This window comes from Callionymus lyra, chromosome 1, assembly GCF_982586985.1.
Source record: "Callionymus lyra chromosome 1, fCalLyr1.hap1.1, whole genome shotgun sequence".
NCBI lineage: Eukaryota > Metazoa > Chordata > Actinopteri > Syngnathiformes > Callionymidae > Callionymus > Callionymus lyra.
This window is the reverse complement of record NC_141818.1, coordinates 42,111,216-42,133,045: the sequence shown is the minus strand read 5'-3', so window position 1 is coordinate 42,133,045 and position 21,830 is coordinate 42,111,216. Positions and strand designations below refer to the sequence as shown.

The 21,830-nt window shown below is 40.5% G+C and overlaps 3 protein-coding genes and 1 long non-coding RNA gene across 5 annotated transcripts; 2 read left to right on the top strand and 2 right to left on the bottom strand.

The window, feature by feature from the left end:
- Positions 1-1,137: 1,137 nt before the first annotated feature.
- On the bottom strand, positions 1,138-2,567 carry LOC148089541 (uncharacterized). The gene is made up of 3 exons (XR_015713348.1): positions 2,443-2,567; positions 1,317-1,441; positions 1,138-1,243 (listed from the first exon to the last, which is right to left on the bottom strand). It is a non-coding gene; the product is annotated as an uncharacterized LOC148089541 (long non-coding RNA).
- A 927-nt stretch (positions 2,568-3,494) lies between these two features.
- Positions 3,495-12,499, top strand: marchf1 (membrane-associated ring finger (C3HC4) 1). 2 transcript variants are annotated; one of them, XM_087807952.1, is made up of 8 exons: positions 3,495-3,774; positions 6,631-6,684; positions 6,919-6,980; positions 8,512-9,276; positions 9,408-9,588; positions 9,657-9,801; positions 11,241-11,285; positions 11,361-12,499. In XM_087807952.1, the coding sequence occupies exons 1-8, from the start codon at positions 3,688-3,690 to the stop codon at positions 11,687-11,689; spliced, it is 1,668 nt and encodes a 555-aa protein (XP_087664078.1). In that variant the 5' UTR covers positions 3,495-3,687; the 3' UTR covers positions 11,690-12,499. The 2 variants fall into 2 exon arrangements, with proteins under 2 accessions (XP_087664078.1, XP_087664087.1); XM_087807961.1 differs by lacking the exon at positions 11,241-11,285.
- A 130-nt stretch (positions 12,500-12,629) lies between these two features.
- Positions 12,630-15,314, bottom strand: tma16 (translation machinery associated 16 homolog). The gene is made up of 7 exons (XM_087807973.1): positions 15,216-15,314; positions 15,035-15,135; positions 14,218-14,255; positions 14,065-14,149; positions 13,661-13,809; positions 13,544-13,586; positions 12,630-13,096 (listed from the first exon to the last, which is right to left on the bottom strand). The coding sequence occupies exons 1-7, from the start codon at positions 15,216-15,218 to the stop codon at positions 12,928-12,930; spliced, it is 588 nt and encodes a 195-aa protein (XP_087664099.1). The 5' UTR covers positions 15,219-15,314; the 3' UTR covers positions 12,630-12,927.
- A 476-nt stretch (positions 15,315-15,790) lies between these two features.
- On the top strand, positions 15,791-21,825 carry LOC148089538 (ubiquitin carboxyl-terminal hydrolase 12-like). The gene is made up of 12 exons (XM_087784267.1): positions 15,791-15,997; positions 16,906-16,960; positions 17,086-17,237; positions 18,209-18,322; positions 18,395-18,515; positions 18,673-18,776; positions 19,500-19,602; positions 19,663-19,739; positions 19,796-19,904; positions 21,054-21,114; positions 21,243-21,400; positions 21,464-21,825. The coding sequence occupies exons 1-12, from the start codon at positions 15,918-15,920 to the stop codon at positions 21,476-21,478; spliced, it is 1,149 nt and encodes a 382-aa protein (XP_087640393.1). The 5' UTR covers positions 15,791-15,917; the 3' UTR covers positions 21,479-21,825.
- The last annotated feature ends 5 nt before the right edge of the window (positions 21,826-21,830 follow it).

Below are 21,830 nucleotides of genomic sequence, written 5' to 3'. Positions count from 1 at the left end.
AGACACAGCGGCCACTCTGTGCACACAAACCCCGGGTCTTTTTAAAGCGAGGTATGTCGGACCCTCGGGAACAAAAGACACGTTGGATGCAGACATATGAGGCGCCATCTTTGTTGTGTGAAGGTTGAAGAACTTTGGCAATAAATAGAAAATGTACTTGGACATAAAACAGAAATATGACATTGTTAAAAAATATATATATTTTTTAAACTTGCCTTTCGTTCTCTAAAGTAGCTTCTGAAAGGTTGAACTATACGAGACAAACATTAATTTTCTCCCATTAGTCTTTAATATTTAGTCCAGCTGATTAAAAATTGTGAAATAAGACTCATTTAAATTTTCATCAGTGACCGGAATGTGAGTCAGTAATTAAAACTTAAACTGTTATTCTGGCTTAAAGACCATGTTCACCACAAAAAAATGTTACACCATCAGTCAAAGGTAACAGTTTACTCATGGCTTAAACAGATGTTATGTTGAGGGACCACACAACACCACAGTATCAAAAGAATTAGAAGTTTGATAAGTAAGTACTGGTTATTTGTAAAGCGTCTTTCTAGACCAGTGTCACAAAAAGGTTTAACCACCAAAAACAATACACAGTTAAAATACATACTTTAAAAAGGTCAAGACACATAAGACAAACACAGGAGTCCCAGAAAATCAGGGAGAATCACAAATAAAAGTGTCTAGAGATGTTTCTTGAAGGAGTCAGTAGATCATCAAACAGAGATCGTTCCAAAGCTTAGGAGCAACAGTCTGGAAGGATTTCTCTCCTCTGGTCCTGAACCGTGTTCAGGAACCATCAGTAAATTCTGATCCACAGACCTCAGAGCCCGAGCTGGGGTGTAAGGCTGGATCAGATCACTGATGGAAGGTCTGACCATGAATAGATCTGAAAGTAAGAACCAGAATTTTAAAATGGATCCTGAAAGAAGCTAGCAGCCAGTTAAATATCAGGGAAATGTGAGTTCTTCTACTAGAGCTACTGAGAATTCTCGCTGCACCGTTTGTATTAACTGCAGGTGAGACAGATCCTTCCATCAACAAGAAGAAAATTCTTAAAAGCTTTACTTACATTGATATCATTCCAGAGTTTATATATTACCTTTCATTGCAGTTTATGTTTCCTTTACACATATTTCCTCGACTGACTTCTGCAGTAAACGAGTGGTTGCATATTTCTCTTTAGGGTTCGTCTTCCTGTGAGATGATGCCTGTCGACCCGTTTCTTCGTCGTCGTCTATATCAGAAGGATCAGGATCAGGGACGTATTAATTATCTTAGATTTAAACTAACATTATTGCTTGCATTACCTGTGTGTGATTGTGTGTAGACCGACACCAAGGTGAAGAGGAAGAAGACGAAGAAGGCCAGGAAGATGAAAGTCAGCTCCAATCCAGAGAAGGGTTGGTCCATTGACTCAGCTACTCATCCATCACTAAAACATCCGTCAACATGTTTCATCAGAATCAGACTTTTAAATAAACTGAAACAGTGTTGTAAACATAACACAGTTCTTTTTGTGGTGGCACTACAGAATAATGAAAAATGTAAATTAATTATTAAAAAAAAATACATTAAAATTATATGAGAGACATAAATGAATGAATTAATAATACAAAAAGAATGAAATATTATTCATGAGTTTAAGAATTCTCTAATGATTTGATTGGAAAAAGGATCAAGGATATGGAGTAAAATTGAAAAATGGTTTCCAACATTTTTCTTTCGTTCATTTCAATACATTTTAACGTCATAATGTAATTTAATAGTCATGCTAACGAACTGCATTGCGTATTTTTCGCCACCAGAGGGGGTATATAAAAAAAATGTTTTGACGTTTTAATTTCAGGTTTGATTTCAAAGCGTTATAAAAAACGTAACGTTATATTAAGTTTGAGGCTTTATTGGAACATTTACATATGTGGTCTTTATGTCAAATATATATTAAACGACTAAACGTTCTTAATTATTAATAATTAAGAATTTGTTGGCATTATTCTTTTTTTTTTTAATGCTTCTGTAGAAGTTTAAGTCAGAGCCTATAATGATTAATACCTGTGCAAAAGAGGTACAAGTAGAAAGTCACAGAAAAATCTGGCAGAGATTGTGTTAGTTTCTATTTGATTAACATGTGACTAAGTCACTGCTCTGGTCCCACCCTTGTCATTCAGCTCTGAAACGTAAGAACCCATTCTGAGATGCTACCACATGAATGTTGTTGAGCCTGTTAGCCTGCCACGTTTATTTTGCTGCAAGAACAATTTGACTGAAATTGCAGATAAAAAAAAGTAAACCTATACTCACAAATTGGTTGTGAAAGTGGGACCAGTAAGAAAAAAACTGTCACTTGTTTCTTTCCAGAGTCAACTCTCCATTCATTCATTCCGTCCTCAAGCTGTAGCCACAAACCTCCAGAGAAGAACATATATGTCTTACCTGCTATTTACGTTAACTATTGATCTAAGAGAGAATCACCAAAGTCCATAGTTTGTTGCAACTCCTGACTGCCACATCACTGTAGCACTGCGTAGAACAAAGTTCGCAAAGCGAGAGAAAGGCCACACCTGTTCTAGTATCAAAACACACACGCTTTCTTGACATAGTGAAAAGGCGTGTGTTTCAACTTTGAAGTCTCTCGATCAAGAATGAAGCAATTCACGGTCATTTATTCTGGTCAACAATGTGTCACCTGGCTGTGTATACCTTCATCTGGATGTTTATGTATATCACGCATAATATTGTTTAATTTATACCCATTTTATTATGTCAAACTAAGACGTTTGACATGTTTTTTTTTAAATCTAGAAAATCATTAAATAACTGGACTCAAGTTTAAATATTTTTGTGCGTGCGTGAGTGTATGTGTGTGTGCACGTGTGCACGTGTGTGTGTATATATATTTAAAGTGTCTTATCATAACAAAGGTTATCTCAAAGACACTTTACCGTTTAAGCAAGACTATTAGAGAAAAGAAAAATGGCAGAAACCTTGAGCAGAACCAGAAAGTTGAGATATATATACAAACGCACACGCTGTCTGTTCTGTATGTGATTGGTTTAATTTAGTATCTCACGCTGGATTAAAATAGATTATTCTGATTTTAAATGAGCGTAAAACTTGTTTTTATGTTCATATCCATCCTGAGCTGGACATTACAAATGTGACAATGACGGCTTACGTTTAATCTCCGTGTGCACGCCCATTTGTGTTTTCTAGCCATTTGCGTAAGCTTATTATCAGCGCCGCTGGTCAGAGCAGAATTGAGGTTAGTCTAAACCCTAAATCCTTATTGACCGCATGCTTATTAACCAGCATGCGAGAACAATCCCGGCCCTGCTGAAGACACACTACACGGGTTCCTGGCTAGTATCTCTAGTCCGGAACTCCACTGCCTCGTCTCCCTCACCCAGCGGGGGGGCTGGACCAATGCCGAACAAGGAGGTGATGCATGTTATTGGGTAGCTACGGTCGTCATGGCGACCTCCCTCCACAGCGTTTTGATTGCTTCAGTGACATGGTCTCTTTCCATTTGTAGACCACTTACCATCAAAATATTTTTTTTGAAACACACAGCCTGGCCCTGTAGGTGGATCAGTATAATGCAGCCTGGGAATCTGATCAGAGATCGGACACACGGAGCCTGAAGGGAATGCTGTGGAAGTAAGTCCTGAGCTGAAGCAGATGAAGATGCCTGTACAGCAGATATCTGTGGTTCCTGCCAAAGACCCGGTTGCCAAGAGTTCTTCACGCCCCAAAGAAAGAAATGAGGTTGGTTCTGTTGAGTTTCTGTTCTTGGAGATGAACCTTCCAGTTTTGTTGATATACGCATGTTTAAAAAAGGTTAATTATGTCCATGATAAGACTAACATTTGTAGCCCGATTTAACTTTTACACAAACAACCCACAGTCAAGCGTGGCATAAGACAAATGGATGTTTGTGCAACTGATACAAGCTGCTTAAATAACATGACTTATCAGTAGAGTTTGTGAGTCAGAGCGTATAGATCAGTCACGTGTCACTACATACACAAGAATCTAATCATATTTTTTATAATTAAAATACCAGCAAAGTGGTTTTAATTCCCGATCTCCTGTGATCGTTTTCCATAGATATACAGTCAAATGAAGAATCATTATAACACTCCTTTGTTATCGAGCGTTAAAGCACTTTGTCTGTACGAGGACATAATGACCTGCAGGATAAAAATAGGAACGTTTTTTTCCTCCATTTCCTGAGAGTTTTGAGTCATCAGCTCTGCTTTCTTTCTTTTAAATGATTTTTTTCCCCCAAAGATGCTGTCATAACCTTTTGAAGGCGACACCACTCAAACTGAGCTGATATTCAGCTGATCAAATAATAAAAATAGGCTTAATTGACATTTAAAAGGCAATAAGGAAAGGTTTTTGTAAAAAAAAATCTATTTTCGTTGCAATGCTGATCAACGTTATTTATTTGGGGCTGTGAAGCAGACTTGACAAACATGCACCTTTTTTGTGTTTGCGGTCAGAGTGGGCAGTGAAAGAATCATATGTGTGCAAGTCTGTGGATAAGTTGTGCAGAAGTGTTTCTAAAAAGGACAAATATCAGGCTTAAGTTTGATGTGAAGTTGAATTTATTCCTGAACCAAAGCATCTTACACAGCAGGTGTTCATGTGTACACGTCCTCCAGGCTCACGGTGAACTCCGCACTACTAATTTGAAGGAGGCAAATCCTTTTATCAGCTTACATACTAGTCTCTCACTTGTCGCAGTGTCTTTTTTTTTTAAGTGATTTACGGCGTGTTATGGCATCTTGGTACATGGACTGGATCACGCAAAAATACCTCTCGACCAAAACCTCCTGTTTTTATTGAATTCCTGTATTTATGCTGGTATATATATTTATCACTAGTCTCCATTGCGAACATGGACTTGACTCATGGTGACTATAGCAGAGTTTAATTATGAATTTGATCAATGTAGATAAAAATATCATCAAATAATCCCACTAAATATAGATTTGGTGTTTTCCAGTGAATGGTCATAAGAATTCCTCAATGTTTATGCAACATTCTTGGCCAGTTGCCACTTCAGCCTGTATCCTAAATACAGGTATCCTAAAATGTTCCAAGGTCACAGTGGAGATTATCTCTTTCCAACTGTCCTTCTGGTCGTCTCCCTGTTGGGTGTCTCTGGAGGACCTCCAGAAGTGGTGTCAATGTGACCTCTTTGACACTCTGATCCTGCTCCTAAAGGGCAGGCTGCGGGTTTTGAGGATTTCAGTTCTTGGATTTGTGTTTAAATGCGTGGATGGGATGGGAAAATGGTCTGAATGAGTGGGTTTCGTTACCGTAAACTACATAAACTGGCATATATTTAGAGATGATGTAATAATTCCATATGAAGCCTGGTTAAATTATACCCAATAAAAGTAAATCCATCTAAAATAGATGATCAATATTTGAGTAAACATCCGTTGGATCATCGTCAGGTGTGACTGAGTTAGTTTAGCTGGGTTAAATGAGTTTATATATTCAGAGGAATGGTTGGATTGTATAAAGTCAAACTTTTGCAAAAGATGGTGTCAATATAACGATAATTTTAATGTCTTTCTGTTATCAATGTATTTATGTTTTGTAAACATTAAAAAAAAACTCAGCATCAAGGTTTAAACACAAACGGATTCACATTATTTGAATTAAAAAGTTCCAAATAAAAGTTGTTTTCTGATCTCTACAGACAAAATATAATTTCTAAAAAGGTTATTTTATCAATTATTGAAGTTAACGGAAACCATGAACCTTTGGAAAGCATCTTCTAATCATTGATTGAAATGTAAAATCAAAAAACAACCAAAATGATTACTGTCAAAGGCTTAAAACGGGACACAACACACACACAAGACATGCTCGATTCTTTTTGTTTCAAGCTCAAATATACATTTGTATTCAACAAAACCCCTTTCATCTTCATTTTCTTTATTTGCTCTTGACCTTATCAACGAGGGAATTCTACATGTGTAACAGGTGTATTTTTGGGTGAACGATTAACTAGAGTTGATAATGTCCACACGTATGAACAAATAAAGAAATGACCATTATATTGAAAAAAAAAAAAAAACTGCATTTAAGTTTTACCAATATGTCGGCCTATGTTGAGTCGAGGAGGGTGAATGAGGTCTCAGACTGTCGCTGTCAGGGTCAAAACCAGAAGAGCAGACTTGCAGGACTGTGGGAAGCTGTGGGAAAAAGTGCTTTAAGTTGTTTTAAAATAGCAGCACATTGCCTAGAGGTCTGACCGTGGCGCTGCCTGGCACAGTCTGGTAATTGGATTGAATGGTTTTAGCTCGGGTCACAATGAAGCAACAACAACCAATGACCTTTTACCACAAAACTGCCTTTTGACTCTTCTTAGTTGATATATGATGTTGTGTTTTCACCCCTAAATCGTTAGGAAGAACAACTAAATCCAGCATTTATACACTAATATATTTCTCACAACTTTACAAATAACCTTTACATGTCTGTTCACCAGCACTAATGGTCTTTATACGCGAGTCGATCATTTTTAACTTGGTTTACATTGATTTTAACTGTCGCTTTTATATTTTCACGCAGCGATTTTTCGGTCTCTTGTCTCCTCAGGGGCAGACCAAAGCACCAGGACGCTCAGGGAGTCGATCCAGCCACACCTCAAAGGTACCATCAGTATCAGCAGTTTTCAGCTCCTAGTTACGTGAACCAGTTAAAAGTGTAACATCCACCTATATAGCAAAAAGCTGTATGTTAGGATAAATGGGGATTTGTGAATGGCTTCATCCTCTTACACACTTTCACCACCATCTTTATCTCTTCACCGGCTGCCATGCATTTCTGTTACACAAGATGTTATTTATATGATGGACTTGTGACCTCCGTTCTTGTCTGCTGCAGGCGAGCAACTCCACAACATCTCAAGCAGCTTCAAAGACATCTGCAGCTCAGGATATTTGCAGGTGAGCGTCGAGCACAAGTTTGATTTCAGGTTAATCTCTGTACCTTATCATTATTTAAGTTAAGGCTAATGTGTTTATGGAATTGTCTTAAATAGATGTTGGACCTCTATTGAAACATCAGTATGTGTCTGTTTGTAAAAACTTTCTTTTCATTTAAATATTTACATTAGCTCTTAAGCCCCGCCCACTAAAAACTTTTCCCTTTTCCGGAGATTAAATTCTCTGTACTATACACACCCACCCTGCTGGGATTGGTCGGCATCAAGGTTTGTCACCGCATATCATCAGTCTAGGAATACTTTACCTCCAAGGGACTCATTGTATAAACAAAGCAGGCGTGATTACAGGTTGCTGGAAGAGGAGTGAAGCCATTATTACGTCATAATGGACTCTGCTCTCGTAACCTCTCGTTCCCCCAGATTTCAGCAAGGGGAGAACTTTATAAATTATCAATTATTTCAAAACATGGTCATGATGATAGACTTACTGCATCTGGGAGAGGAAGATTTGAAACATGTGAGGGAGTCAGGAGATTTGAGTTTTTCACATTAGTTGCCCCTTAACTTAAATATGGTCGTCCAATGAGTGGTTCACAAATGTTGGGTCGGGGCACAAAACTGGGTGTTTCCGTGGTCTTTGCCGGAAGAAAGTTTTACATTTACTTTTAATTTGAATCTGAGTTGTACATACTGTATAAACATTAATGCTGATACGAAGATTCCCTCACATTTTTTTTTCTACACCAATATTGACCATTAGAGGGCGTGCTAAATATATAGAGCATTTTAAGCTCAAGAATTCTGACCTGAAAATCACTTTGTTGGCACAAGATTGGTTAAAAAGAGTATATAGACGGACGCGTGACAAAAAAACAAACAAATTCTTAAGAACAAAGTACTACAGGTTCTTCGGGTCGTAGGAGATACAGTCAGGAACAGCAGAGCTCAGTCTTTGTTCTTGTAACAGTTTCTGGTATCTTGTAACATTTTCTGGAGCTGCTGAACTGTGAATTCCTCTGTGAGATGAATAAAGTATCTATCTATCTATCTATCTATCTATCTATCTATCTATCTATCTATCTATCTATCGATCTATCGATCTATCGATCTATCGATCTATCTATCTATCTATCTATCTATCTATCATGTTGTCAACAGTTGGTTATTTTGAACAGCATATAATCTTCCTCTCTCTTTGCGCTTGATGGATCTACTGACTCCTTTAAGAAACATCTTAAGACGTTTTTATTTGTTCAGGCTTTTCCTTGATTTTCTGGAACTCCTGTGTTGTTCTCAGTATTATCTTGACCTTTAAAGTATATACTTTATTGAATATTGTTTTGATTGTTTAAGCGCTTTGTGACCCTGGTCTAGAAAAGAGCTATACAAATAAAAATGACTTACTTACTTTAACAGAATCATTGAATTTAGTGGGAAGCACTAATTACTCGACCCACCTTAATTAACCAAAGTCAATCCTAAATTCATCACACTTCCATTCTCATTCTGTCTTCATCTGTGTGTCCACATAGTCCGTGTCAGCTTCCCAGCTTAGAGGAAGACGCCCCCGAGTTACAAGACCACATCAAGAACCCAAAGACGGCCGCACCAGCCTCCGCCGCTCAGCCCGGGAAGAAGCAGGTGAAACGCAAGCACCGCCGGAAGCGAAGCGTCTGCGCTCCCCCGGACTGTGTGGAGCCGGACACGAAGCCCGATCAGGAGGGCCGGAGCGAGCGCAGCAACAGCCTCAGTTCCGAGCGCAGCGAGATAGCGGAGAAGAAGGAGCGAACTTCCAAAAGTCGGAGGGAGCTCCCACCACGCCTCCGCCTCGTCGGCGGAAATGTCTCCGACTCCTCGGGCGACGACGCCTGCCGAGCGGCTCGCAGCTGGAGCGAGGAGAAGGCAAGGAGATCCGGCCGTCGCGGCAGCTGCAAAGGTGCGGACGAGATCACGGAGGTGATGGAGCTGCAGTCGGTGGGCTCCGACGACGGGAAGGAAAACCAGCCGCTGGCGACGGACGAGGGGGGGCTCAAAGAGCAGGACGACAAGAGAGAGAGCCAGGGTTCTCAGAAAGAAGACTCTCGGAGTCAGGACGGCGAGAAGAAGATCAAACGTCGTTCATCACGCAGCCTGTGCAGCAGCTCGTCCGCTGTAGGGGAGGAGCTCATCACCAAGACCTACCAGGAGAGGGGGACCGACGGGGGGGACATGTCTGTTCCTACACCGCAAGCACAGTGTGTCGCGAACGGGGGTCTGACCCGCCTCAGCTCCTATGACTCGGAGATGGAAGTCTGTAGGTCAGTGTGTGTCTGTCTCATGCGTTTCATGAGTCATCTTTAGGTTCATGAACACTCATCGCTATTTTCATTGATTTAAAAGGAGGTCATGTCAAATATGTGAATAAACTTCATGTGCTGTCTTCATGCAGGATCTGCCACTGTGAGGGCGACGACGTGTGTCTGTTGATCACGCCTTGTCGCTGCACCGGCAGTTTGAGTTTCGTGCACCAGGGCTGTCTGAACCAGTGGATCAAGTCTTCGGACACTCGCTGCTGTGAACTCTGCCAATTCGACTTCATCATGGAGACTAAACTCAAACCGCTGCTCAAGGTACGGACGCCGATCGTGAGACGGCCTGCTGAGCTGCAGCTTCACTTCTCTGTGGTTTCCTCTTGTAGTGGGAGCAGCTACAGATGAACACCAGCGAGAGGAGAAAGATCTTTTGCTCTGTGATGTTTCACCTGTTTGCACTCGTTTGTCTGTTGTGGTCGGTGTTGATTCTGTTCAGGAGAACCACCGAAGAACTCGAACTAGGAAAGAACGGTCAGTACCTCCTCCTGCCCTTCAGTGGATCAACAGACATGGGACTCAAGAATGTTGCAGCATCAGCTTCTCTGATTATTCTCAAGTGAAACTAAACAACTTTGAATCCGATTGAATTGGACTTTAACATTATTGGTTTCAATGCTGCATCATTTTTCAGTCCGATGGACAGAACTGTATGAACTGTATCTGTTCAGATGGACCTCTAGCTATAGACTCCAGACTCGAGGCCTGGGGGTTGCTTTAAGGTTGCCTCACAAACAAAATGGATTATGTGGTGACCCGTACAGATAAGATTAGAAATATGGATAATTTAACTCAACAATAAGGGTAAACAAAGCAGACTCATACTTGCTGTGAAAGACAGTTTGGTTAAGATACATTTTGTTCGTCAGGCTTCTCTACACAACAAAAAAGAAAACCCTGATGACACATTCATTCCTTTATGTCTCCCTTGTATGCATCAACTTAAATTCCATATTTACATTTTTTAATGCCAAAAAAGACGACTTGCTGCATCAGTTAATACTTAAAATACAGTTTTATGTCTTTTGTTTTGTATGGTGCAGTACCCAGTGCTGCCACCTGAGTGAATACTTTATGTTACAAGACAAATTTGTTTTATTATATTAAACAAACATTTATTTGATGTTCTAAACATTCTTGTAACAATACGAGATGGTAGTTGAAAAAAATAACTACAAACTATTGTACAAATACTCCGTGTTTCTCTCATAGTCCAGACACAAACGGAGGTCGATTGAGTGTTCTAGGTTATTTGTTGGTGTGAGTGTATGCATGGTTTTAAAAATGAGTGGATTCTGAATTGTTATAAGGTGTGTATGTGTGTAGTACTCCTGTAGAAGCTAACAATAGAAAACTAAATACAAAATACATTTATTGGAGGATGATACTGATTCATCAACTTTTATTGTAGTATTCTTGTCAGTTCAGTAAGTTCTCTAGCAAGGGTTAACTATGACGAATTTAGTATTTGTAAAAACAAATGAACAATTTTTAAATCAGATTCTTCCTCCTCTTTTTCTCAAGATTACATGAAACGAAAAATACTACTTCTAGCTGCTGAATTAAATCGGAAAAGGATGCTAGCTTCAATCTAACTCGGCAATTCCATCGGTTCTTGCTCGAGACCATCTGGGATCAGCTTGCTTTTGGCTGGCTCCTCCAGTTCCTCCTGAATTCTCTCACAATGTGATCATGTCTGTCTGAGGCCCTTATATTCTGAGGAGAGGATGAACCTGTCTATAAAGGGTTAGCCTTACATAGCAAGTCTTTTAGGATGTTGGGAATAGTTGTTTCCATGGCTCAGCTCTTCAGGCACCTTTGCAATAGAATGTTAAAGTACTTCTAAACCTGTAGAAGACCTCTTGATGTGAGATTTAAAGAGGCCTTATCTTAGAAATCACTCTCGGTTGCAGAAGAGTTATGGCGCTTTTCTCTTCTGAAGTACTACACATCAGAGGGTAAGCTGCGCTCACCAGACATGATGACCCACCACCTCCCAGCAGGGGGCGCTGACGGCCGCGCTGTTCCCACAGGGGTGCTGGAGTGGCCGTACTGGACCAAGCTGACCGTGGTGACTCTCAGTTCCGCTGGAGGCCTCATCTTCATGTACATCCAGGGCAAGATGTATCTGCAGCTGTGGCACCGCCTGAAGGCCTTCAACCGCATCATCACGGTGCAGAACTGTCCGGAGGAGAACCTGCCGCACCCTCGAGCTCGGGCCAGCAACAACATGGGCAACGGCACGTTAGAGGAGGAGCCACAGGTGTCCCAAAGTTTGGCCCCCAGTGCCGCTCCTGAGTGCCACACAGATTCGGACATGTCGGTGGAGAGGGCATTGGCACCCGTACAGAACCCGGTTTGACTCAAGTTTTCCTATTAGTTTCTCTGGTACCGTCCTGGAAATGGTGATTTGCTCTGTTCGTTTCAGCTGCTAAAGTGGAGAACGTAGATGAGGATGCTCAGGAACATAAGATGCTGAGAAGTTATAATACGGTAATTTAAAACCTTCAAGTAAGATTAACTTCACTTCATCTTGATACGACAATCAAAGTAGAGCAATTTTCATGTTGATATGGTGACTAGTAAAGATGCCAATGTTTCATATAAGCTAAGGAACAGAGATTATCGTTGACTTCTAATAACTTATAAGGTTAATGGGAACCAAATTATTAAAGAGCGTTTTGAAAATATAAAATTTGCGCCACGACCAAGATTGCTAAAAGATTTGTCACTTTTTTTATTTTGACACCCGTCTTGCAAATGCACTTCTCTCTGCCAATCGACTGGTAGATTTTTCATCTGCATTTCCAAGGTGTTCATCAGTTTCATCTGGATTAAGGTTCCTACGGTGGTAGATTCTACATAAGATGAGGTCCGTAAAATAAAAAAAAATGTCTATGTCTCTGTGAACCAAAGCCGTTCTTAAACCACAGAAGTTATTTTTATGTTTGTATGCTGCGATTTATGAAGTTGCTCCTTGGCGGAGGTATGCATCGTCTCAGTATTTTTCATCCTAATGTCATGACTTGTATTCATTTTAATGTGATCTACGTCATTTTTTACTCTACTCATTGCCTGATTACTTGTCAATGTTTTATTTTGGAAGGGGAATGACCATCCTGACACCAGTCACTCTTATTTTCATACAATATATGTACATCCAGCTGCTTATTTTCGGTCAGATTGTGGCAACAGATGTTTTGCTTCAAATATTTCCTCTTTGAGACACTTGTGACAAATAAGAGCCTCTCTGCTGCTTATCCTGAACCTGACTTGATCAATACCTGACACTTCTGTAGATATTGAGGTGAGTTTTTATTTCCAATCCATAGAACATCCTGGTATTTTAAGCTTTGACATGGTAAACTGACATTGATAGCAACTTTGAGGTTTATAAAGAATCCATTTGAAGTTGGGTTGACCTGAATGTTTCATTGTATGCAGGTGACCTGTACACAATACGGCAATGCAAAAAAAAACAATGAAAAACACAAGTCCTGATTTGTGCAATAAACGGTGAACGTAGAACTTCTGTCCGGCGTCGCTTCCTGCGCTTTCACATGAAGCTGTTCAGTTCTCTATTCTTGAAACTGTCCAGGTTCAGTCAGACATCACTGCCGTCTCTTCAATTTCCTCTTTTTCTTCTTCTTCTTCTTCTTCTTCCTCCTCGTCTTTAATCTCATCAGCTTCACCCTTAGAATCCAGGCCTTTATTGGAAACCTTCCGGAACTTTAGGTTGGGGAGTTTTTGAAGGTCGCCTTTCCACTCTCTGCCAAAATAGAATACATATTAAAAAAAAAAAAAAAACTAGGCCTCAACAAAGAAGTAGAGAAAATGGGGAACCTTCTTTTACAAAGTAAAACATGCATCAACCTTGATTACTAATAAAGAACATGAGAAATGTGTTTAAGGGTCCATTGGCGCCATCTAGTGTTGCATAGAAGAGGCAAAATTGGTTATTGCAGTTTCACTACATGCATTAGACTTGGATGGCTCCTAACATGCAATAAAATATTATAGAAGTTTGTTTCCTTCGATTTATTAATATTAATTGCTGCCCAAATTATACGTACATTTCTTTAGACAAATGTGAAAAGTGAGATTTGATTAAAGTTTCATTCATCAGCTAATATCTCAACATTTCCCAATTGTCTGTGTTGTGAAAACATTCCTGTTATTTCCTAACAAAGGACATGCAACATTTTATTTTCCTTACCTAAAGGTCTTTAGATGTTTGGCATTGATAATATCTGGAATCTCTGTGAAAACACGGCAGAGTTACACCCTCAGGAAAACTACAGACGTGAAAGGAAAAAAAAAGAATTTAACTGACCAAATCCGTTGCCCTCGAACAGAGCACGTTCCCGCTCGACTGTTTGCTTGATGACGCTTTCTCTGGCTCCGTGGAGACGACCCTGGCGACCTTTGATTCCGTTCACTATCTCGATCTGCTCCATTTCTGTATCGAACCTGTGGAGGTACCTGCACACACGCAAGTTGTCAACACGGATGTCAATGGATCAAACCAAAGTGTGCCAAGATAATTGTTTTCTTTACAGTACCTGATAATCTTTGTATCTACACATGGATGTAGTAATAAACATGAAAGTATCTCTATCAGTATATTAGGATCAATATTGGAGATTAAATTTCACTGTAGAAAAACCTACTGACGTACACATGAATGTCGTGAAAAGATTTACACACTTCAGAGATTTGACTAAGCAATAACCAAACCTTTCAATGATTTCACAGGCATCTTTTCTCGTATACGCTGCCTTTTCAGGATCCAGTTGTGTCTGAAACCACATCAGCTTCTCTCCTACAGAGAAGGTAAGAGACGGTTCAGAATCACGACACTCAAGTCTTTTACAACAAGAGTCCACTTACCTACTCCACTGAGACGTACAGCTTTGTCATTCCTTTGCCTACACAGAACAAAACGTTTGGAAAAGAAGACAATTCAATTCATCAAACTTATATTTACACATTTACTATCGATTTATTAATTTACAATAATATACTTTTGTCCGTTGTGCCTAAACCTAGCCCCAGAAGGCACAATTTAAAAACTCTGAGGCAACATAAGGCAGGTCTTGTCTCTGTGTCGTGTGTATTGGTTCTGTAGTGAAGGTCGTCAAAATTAAACAGACTAACAAGTTTACAGTAACTTTCGTAACTTCATGTTCAATTTCCTGAATGCCGTTCAGAAGTAGAAGTTATAGTAAGTAAGCAATTTATATTTATAGCGCGCTTTTTTTAGACCAGGGTCACAAAGCGCTTAAACAAAAAGAAAGAATCAAAAAATATAAACTAAAAAGATCAGGATAACACAGAGAAAAAAACAGGTGTCCCAGAAAGTCAGGGAAAAGCCTCCATGAATAAGAAAGTCTTAAGATGATTCTTGAAGGAGTCCGTAGATCCATCAAACAAAGAGAGGTTCCAAGAGAACCAGAACAGTGTATTGACCCGAATCAGCTATGTTTTATTATTGATCTTTTACCAGAAATTAAGATTTTAACCTGGATAATGGGTTTTAGATCATTTAAACTTGCCAGTTTAGGTTGCAATAAGTTAATAACTTCCATGAGTTACAATAAATGAATCCGATTTATTCTAGAAGATGTAGACCAATATCCCAGAAATCTCTACATTGGTTTTCTTTTACATGTATTCGTTTGCATTTCAAACATTGACTATCAGTCACCTGTCCTTCTTTTTGAGTCGGATGTCTTCCCGGGCCAGGTACGCAGCTTTCCTGCTGAAGGGGTGACAAGGCTTTTCCCCTTTTGTTTTCTGGACCTTCGGCTGGAGAAAAAGGCACGAATACTTTATGTCGTACAATATAAGTAATAACAAGGAAAAACTAAGTTTAACGACGCTCTTACCATTTTGACAATAACTCGTGGTCGAGTGTTTACAATTTAAGCGGAAGTGGAAACTCTTCCTGAGTCCGTTCAGAATTGACGTCCGGACTTTGCGGCATCCCGAGTACAAGGTTCCGGCGCACCAAAACCATTAATACAACTCTTTCAAAACTATAATTAACTTGTATGTACGCGTTTACCTCACATATTAATTATTTATATTGTTTAATTTAAAATGTGGTTACATATGAAACACATTCTCTAGAATTAACACTTTTTTTGTATCCCAAGTTATCACAATTTGTTGATCATATATGTGGTTTAGTTAAATAAACGAGAGAAAAACATCTTGGACCCCCTTGGTTTAAAAAGGTAATCTTGCTTCACTGTGTGACATATTTAGTCAATTACATATTTTCTGATCAGAAATTCGACTAGTTCACACACCGGCCTGATGACGTCATAAAGACAGAACATCAATGTCATCAATGACAATAAAATCATATAATAATATTTATTCAAGCTATAACAGGCTGCCTTAACCCTAAAAAATAGTGATCCAGTGACTTTGTAGTCACAATATTACGTCACTCACACAGTCGCCAGCTTTACATGGTGACTTGTACTATCGAGTTCTCAAATGTTGCTGATCGTTGTAATGCTTAGTGTCAGTCACACGATCAGTCCGGCGATACAACCCAACCTTCAAGATGTTTTGTTAAGATGTTTTGTGCTCCATTCTGCTCAGAAAGCCAAGTAATTGATTCCATTGAGCGATGGGGAAGAGAGATTAGACAACATACGTGAGTACCTTTGATGTTCTGTAGTCTTGGGTATTGACTGAAAAAAGAATAAGATTGCAGCTACAAGTGGCCAACATTTTTATCTCCGGACTCTCCCTAAGAGGGATGTTGGGCAGCTCCGTCATCCAGGTGAGACTCGGATTATTGCCTCTGCTCCTTCACATTCAGAACTCTGCAGCGAGAATTCTGACCCGCTCAAGTAGAAGAACTCACATCTCTCCGATCCTTAAAGCTCTTCACTGGCTTCCAGTTTCTTTCAGGATCAACTTTATATTTCTGGTTCTTACTTTCAGATCTATTCATGGTCAGGCTCCTCCTTCCATCAGTGATCTGATCCAGACTTACACCTTAGCTCGGGCTCTGAGGTCTGTGGATCAGAATCTACTGATGGTTCCTGAACACGGTTCAGGATCAGAGGAGAGAAATCCTTCCAGACTGTTGCTCCTAAGCTTTGGAACGATCTTCCTCTCTATTTGTGTTTGATGATCTACTGACTAGAAAACATCTTAAGACGTTTGTTCAGGCTTTTCCTTGAATTTCTGGAACTCCCGTTGTGTTAAAAGTTTTATCTTGATCTTTAAAGTTTATACTTTATTGAATATTGTTTTGATTGTTTAAGCGCTTTGTGACCCTGGTCTGGAAAAGCGCTTTATAAATAAAAATTAATTACTTACTTACTTACTTACATGGAGGGAACATGGGCAGACCCAGGACTTGTAGAGAGACTAGTTTACCACTTGACTTAGTAACACCTGAGGGTTTTTCCTGAAGAGCAAGAATTGGGTTTTTGAACCTCTTTGCTTCGCCCCCACCCCCCTGAATCTGACCTCAGAGAAGCAGTAGACGACGGATGGATGATTGGACACCAAAGTGTTTTTTTTACCAATAATGTTGTTATGTTTTGACAGTGGCCAAAACCTTCCAGTGAAAAAGAGGACAGTCTGTGACTGGCTTTGTGGTAAGGTAGGTGTGATGATCTCTGCACTGTCGCTCACTTACTCGACCTTCACTTTAGCTGATCAAACATACATGCATATTGGATGTTGATCACAGTATGAAACTAGTGAAGCAGATTTTGTTTCCAAAAGGGAAGTGACTACATTTCCCCGATTGCCAAAGAGAAGAAGTCGGCTGCGCGAGTGGAGCTGGATTGTAACAGAACCCCGGGCAGGAATGTGCAGAGAGGAGAGACGGACGCCGTCGCGAGCACCTCTACATCGGAAGCGTTCCTGACACTGGGGTCAGTTCATGCAAGACCTTTCGGTCTGATCCAGTACGAGCGAGTCCGGCCTGTTCTGTATTTTAAATGTATGAACTGAAGGAGCCTTTTAAACCTTCAAACGCCAACTAATGTGCAAACCCAACCCTCCTGACTCGCATGTTTCAAATGTTGAGGTCTTCCTCTCCAAGACGCAGTAAGTCTCTCATCATGACCATGTTTTGAACTCATTACTTTATAAAGTTCTCCCCCGTCTGAAATCCCGGCGAACAAGAGGTTACGAGAGCGGAGTCCATTATGACGTAATAATTCTTCACTCCTCCTCCAGCCAGCTGTAATCACACCCGCTTCGGTTATACAACGAGCCCCTTGGAGGTGGAGACTTCTGTGATTGATGACTCGCGGTGACAACCCTCAATGCTTAATTAAACAAGATTTAATCTACAGAAAAACTGTGTGGGCGGGGCTTAAGATCATTTTCTAATGTAAATATTTAAAAGAGTTTTGTACAAACAGACAAAAACTGATGATACAATAGAGTCCAACATCTATTTAAGACCCACTTACATTACTTTAATGAGGTTCAGGGCCACTTATTTATATTGCGGCGCACTTGTATGGAGGTACAGTATATCAGTGCCATATTGGTTTAATTTATCCTTTCAAATTCTGAAATCTGGTGGCACTACATTTGTATGGAAAAGGATATGAATTATTATATTTTTATTATTATTAGAATAGGCATATTAAACTCTCATTGTTTTTTTTTAATTTAATTCTTTATTCAATTATTTAACCCTTGTGTTATCTAAAGGTCTAAGGTCAAGGTTACTCTTGATAACACGCGGGTAAAAAAAAGAAAAGTTTTAATGTTTGAAAAAATGTATTAACTAAATGTGAAGTTCAACCATCAACTATTCTGATGTCACTGATGTAACTTGAGTTGAAGGCAGCTAAACTTAACTATCGTTGATCTTCCATTTGTTCTCCAGGTTCCCCAACCCAGGAAACTACTGTTACATCAATGCTACGCTCCAGAGCCTCCTGACCCTGGTGGACCTAATCAAAGACATCAGCGGTCAGAAGCCGGATTCAACGGTGGTCCGGTACGACCTTGACTCCCAAACCCTTTCAAATGTTGAAAATAACATAACAGGCGAATGTTATACTTTGTCCAGAACCTTCATGAACATCCAGGCGTGTCACAACTCCGACAACGAGCTGAAGTCCAGACTCCTGGTGACGTTCAAGCACGCGGTGGCTGCCGAGGCTCCAGAGTTCAAGAACAACGGCCAAAAAGTACGTCTGGTCACACACTTTATTTTTGTAGAAGTGACCCTGCCCCCGGCCAGGTTGGAGACACCATGTCTCCTGCATGACCTTTGGAACAACTACTCCAAGTTAGACCAAAGCATCCTGGTTCTGATTGATGTCTCATGGTCGGATTCCTTCGCAGGATGCTCACGAGTTCTTAGTGGCTGTTCTGGAGCAGATGATGCATCTACAAGCTTTTAAAGATTCTCTGCTGTTTCAAATGGTCAACAACAGAACGTGTGCGAGGTGAACCAGACACGCATCTAAAGAACCACATCAGAGCCACATCCCATTATTGAGTGGTTTAATTTCAGTTGTTCGAAATCTGATTTTTTTGAATTGTAAATGTTTTCGTTTAAAGTATGTAATTTTTTTTTAAACTTGCTGAATTGAATAATGTCTATATTTATTTTTGAATTAAAATGTAAATGTTGCAAAAATAATTTCTAATTCTAATCAAAAAATTAAAAATATCATATTTTATATTATATTAATAATATTCCAATAATATCCTATTAGACTTTAATATTCAGAGAATGTTAAATTCAAAAAATAATTTAAAAATTCTATATTTTTAAAATGTGTAGCATTTTAAATTCAATACAAAAATATAGGTATAGTATAGTAAAAAAAAAAATTCAATCTTTCAGAAAATGTATTTTTGATTTTGGGACTTAAATACAAATATTTTTTAATATTTATTTTAATTATTGTCATTATTTGAAATTAACAAATTAAATTCTTTAAATATTCAAAATATCCAATTAAATTATTAATAAATAGAGATAAGTAAATAGAAAGTATTGAATTCATTTAAAACACAATTCAAAACATTTCAATCAAGCAATTTAAAGTTTCAACATTTAAGATGTTAAATTAAACCGTTCAATATTGTGATGTCACTGATATACTTCTAGTACATTCTTGTAGGTTTCTACCCAATACAAACTTTGTGTGTTTAACCTCCAGCTGTGCCACAGGATCTTACAAAGAAGAAGAGTTCACACACATATCGCTCAACCTGTCATCGGGCGCTAACACCGTCAAACAGCTTCTGCGTGACTTCATGATGGTAGGACGACTGTGACAGTGACGCCCAGAAGCTGTGAGACTTCCTCTTGCTTCCCTCCAGGAGACCGAGTTGGATTATTGCTGTCAGTGCGGCTGTCGAGAGGCCAACCAGCAGTATTCCTTCATCACGCTGCCGAGGTGAGGAGCTTCCACCTCTGAGTCGCTGCATCTCCAAACCCTGTGTGTCTCCACAGAGTGTTGGTGTTGCACTTGAAGCGTTTTAAATACACGGACGGAAAAACCCTCTGCAAGATAACTGACCCTATCACACTGCAGAAGGATCTTCTAGTTCCCTCCGACAAGGTACTGAACATTACAGCGTCTACACCACATGTGTTAAACTATTACGTGACTTTATTTGAACGGACCTCCGGAGCGATATTATGTGGTGCACGTCCTTAAGAAACTCTCAAATTGTCGACTAAGAAGCACAAGGATCTGTAGACGGCATTACTCGGAGGCGTCTTGGTTATACTTTGCGAGGCATCGTACTATAATTTTGAGAGGTGCCATGGTATTATTTGGATGGCAACATTGTACTACTACATCGGCGCCGTATTACTGCCTCGAGTGGTGCAGTAGTACTGCATCGAGTGGCGCCGTGGTACTACTCTGAGAGGTGCTGTGGTACTACTTCGAGAAGCACTGTAGTACTACATCGAGTGGTCAAGTGATACTAATCCGCGAGATGCCATGGTACTACCTCAAGAGGTGCCATGCTACTACATCGAGAGTTGCCATGGTACTACCCTGAGGTGCCATGGTACTACTCCGAGATGCGTCTTGGCACTTCCTCGGGAGGCATCACGGTACTACCTCGAGAGGCATCAAAGTACTACCTCGAGAGGCATCAAAGTACTACCTCGAGAGGCATCATGGTACTACCTCGAGAGGCATCATGGTACTACCTCGAGAGGCATCAGGGTACTACCTCGAGAGGCATCAGGGTACTTCCTCGAGAGGCATCAGGGTACTACCTCGAGAGGCATCAGGGTACTTCCTTGAGAGGCATCGCGGTACTACCTCGAGAGGCATCAAAGTACTACCTCGAGAGGCATCAAAGTACTACCTCGAGAGGCATCAGGGTACTACCTCGAGAGGCATCAGGGTACTACCTCGAGAGGCATCAGGGTACTACCTCGAGAGGCATCAGGGTACTTCCTTGAGAGGCATCGCGGTACTACCTCGAGAGGCATCAAAGTACTACCTCGAGAGGCATCAAAGTACTACCTCGAGAGGCATCAAAGTACTACCTCGAGAGGCATCACGGTACTACCTCGAGAGGCATCACTGTGCTACCACGTTGTGGTACTACTTCGAGCGAGAGGTGACAAGGTACTACTTCGTATGATACTGTGGCACTACTCCTTGAGATGCCGTGCTACTACCTCGAGAGGAGCAGAGTAATTGAGTTTGACATCTTGACCTGAACTGACTCTTGTCGTCTCTCAGGGTGGAAGCAAGTATTACCTCGTCAGCATCATCAGCCACATCGGCCCGAGAGCTTCTAGAGGTGAGACGAGTGCAAGTAATGAGTCGCTTTCTCTCTGTTTGAAATCGTTTTTTAAACAATATATTCCATAAAGAAAACCAAAATGTCATTGAGCTCAATAGTTCTAGAGCTGATCTCTTGCCTCCCAGGTCACTACATCAGCGACGGCGTGAACCCGTACGCGGCGCCGACGAACTCCACCGAGAGCTGGCTGACCTACAACGACCTGATGGTCTCCAGGACGAGCTGCAAGAGCGTCTGCGAGCAGCGCCAGGAGACGGCGTATATATTGTTCTACAACAGGATGGTGAGGGAACCGTGGGGTCCGCAGACAACCTTGAACCACCACTGACCAGATTCTCACCCACAGGACGCCACGAGGTAACACTGTGTTATGTGGGGAGATCCAATAGATTCTCCATGAGCTTTTCTTGTGCCCTGATGAACCATGAAGTGGACTTTGGGGGGTTAGGAGGGGGTCTCTGGGAGCGCTCTGGGCAAAGGCAAATGTGAGACTAGGAAGAGAAGCTTCTAGGTGGTTTTGGGGACTTGGTTTTGCAGCAACATTACACCTGGTTGTTGGCAGAAGAAGTCCTAGGAGGTTGAAATGACAAGACAGGGATTTTTGAAGGTGCGACCAGATGATCGTACGAGGAAACCCCTGAAGGCCAGTGGTTTCAAAGCAAATTTGCAGCCTCCATTTGATGTCGCCTGAGCAGCTTGGTTCTTTATAAAAA

Coding starts and splice junctions, on each gene's coding strand:
- marchf1 (XM_087807952.1), top strand. CDS start 3,688: ATGAAGATGCCTGTACAGCAGATATCTGTGGTTCCTGCCAAAGACCCG. Junction 9,802..11,240: donor ACTCGAACTAGGAAAGAACG/GTCAGTACCTCC, acceptor TCTCGGTTGCAG/AAGAGTTATGGCGCTTTTCT. Junction 11,286..11,360: donor GAAGTACTACACATCAGAGG/GTAAGCTGCGCT, acceptor CTGTTCCCACAG/GGGTGCTGGAGTGGCCGTAC.
- tma16 (XM_087807973.1), bottom strand. Junction 13,810..14,064: donor GCCTGTGAAATCATTGAAAG/GTTTGGTTATTG, acceptor GCGTGTGTGCAG/GTACCTCCACAGGTTCGATA. Junction 13,097..13,543: donor AAACATCTAAAGACCTTTAG/GTAAGGAAAATA, acceptor CTATTTTGGCAG/AGAGTGGAAAGGCGACCTTC.
- LOC148089538 (XM_087784267.1), top strand. CDS start 15,918: ATGTTTTGTGCTCCATTCTGCTCAGAAAGCCAAGTAATTGATTCCATT. Junction 18,323..18,394: donor CCGGATTCAACGGTGGTCCG/GTACGACCTTGA, acceptor TACTTTGTCCAG/AACCTTCATGAACATCCAGG. Junction 19,603..19,662: donor TTCTGCGTGACTTCATGATG/GTAGGACGACTG, acceptor GCTTCCCTCCAG/GAGACCGAGTTGGATTATTG.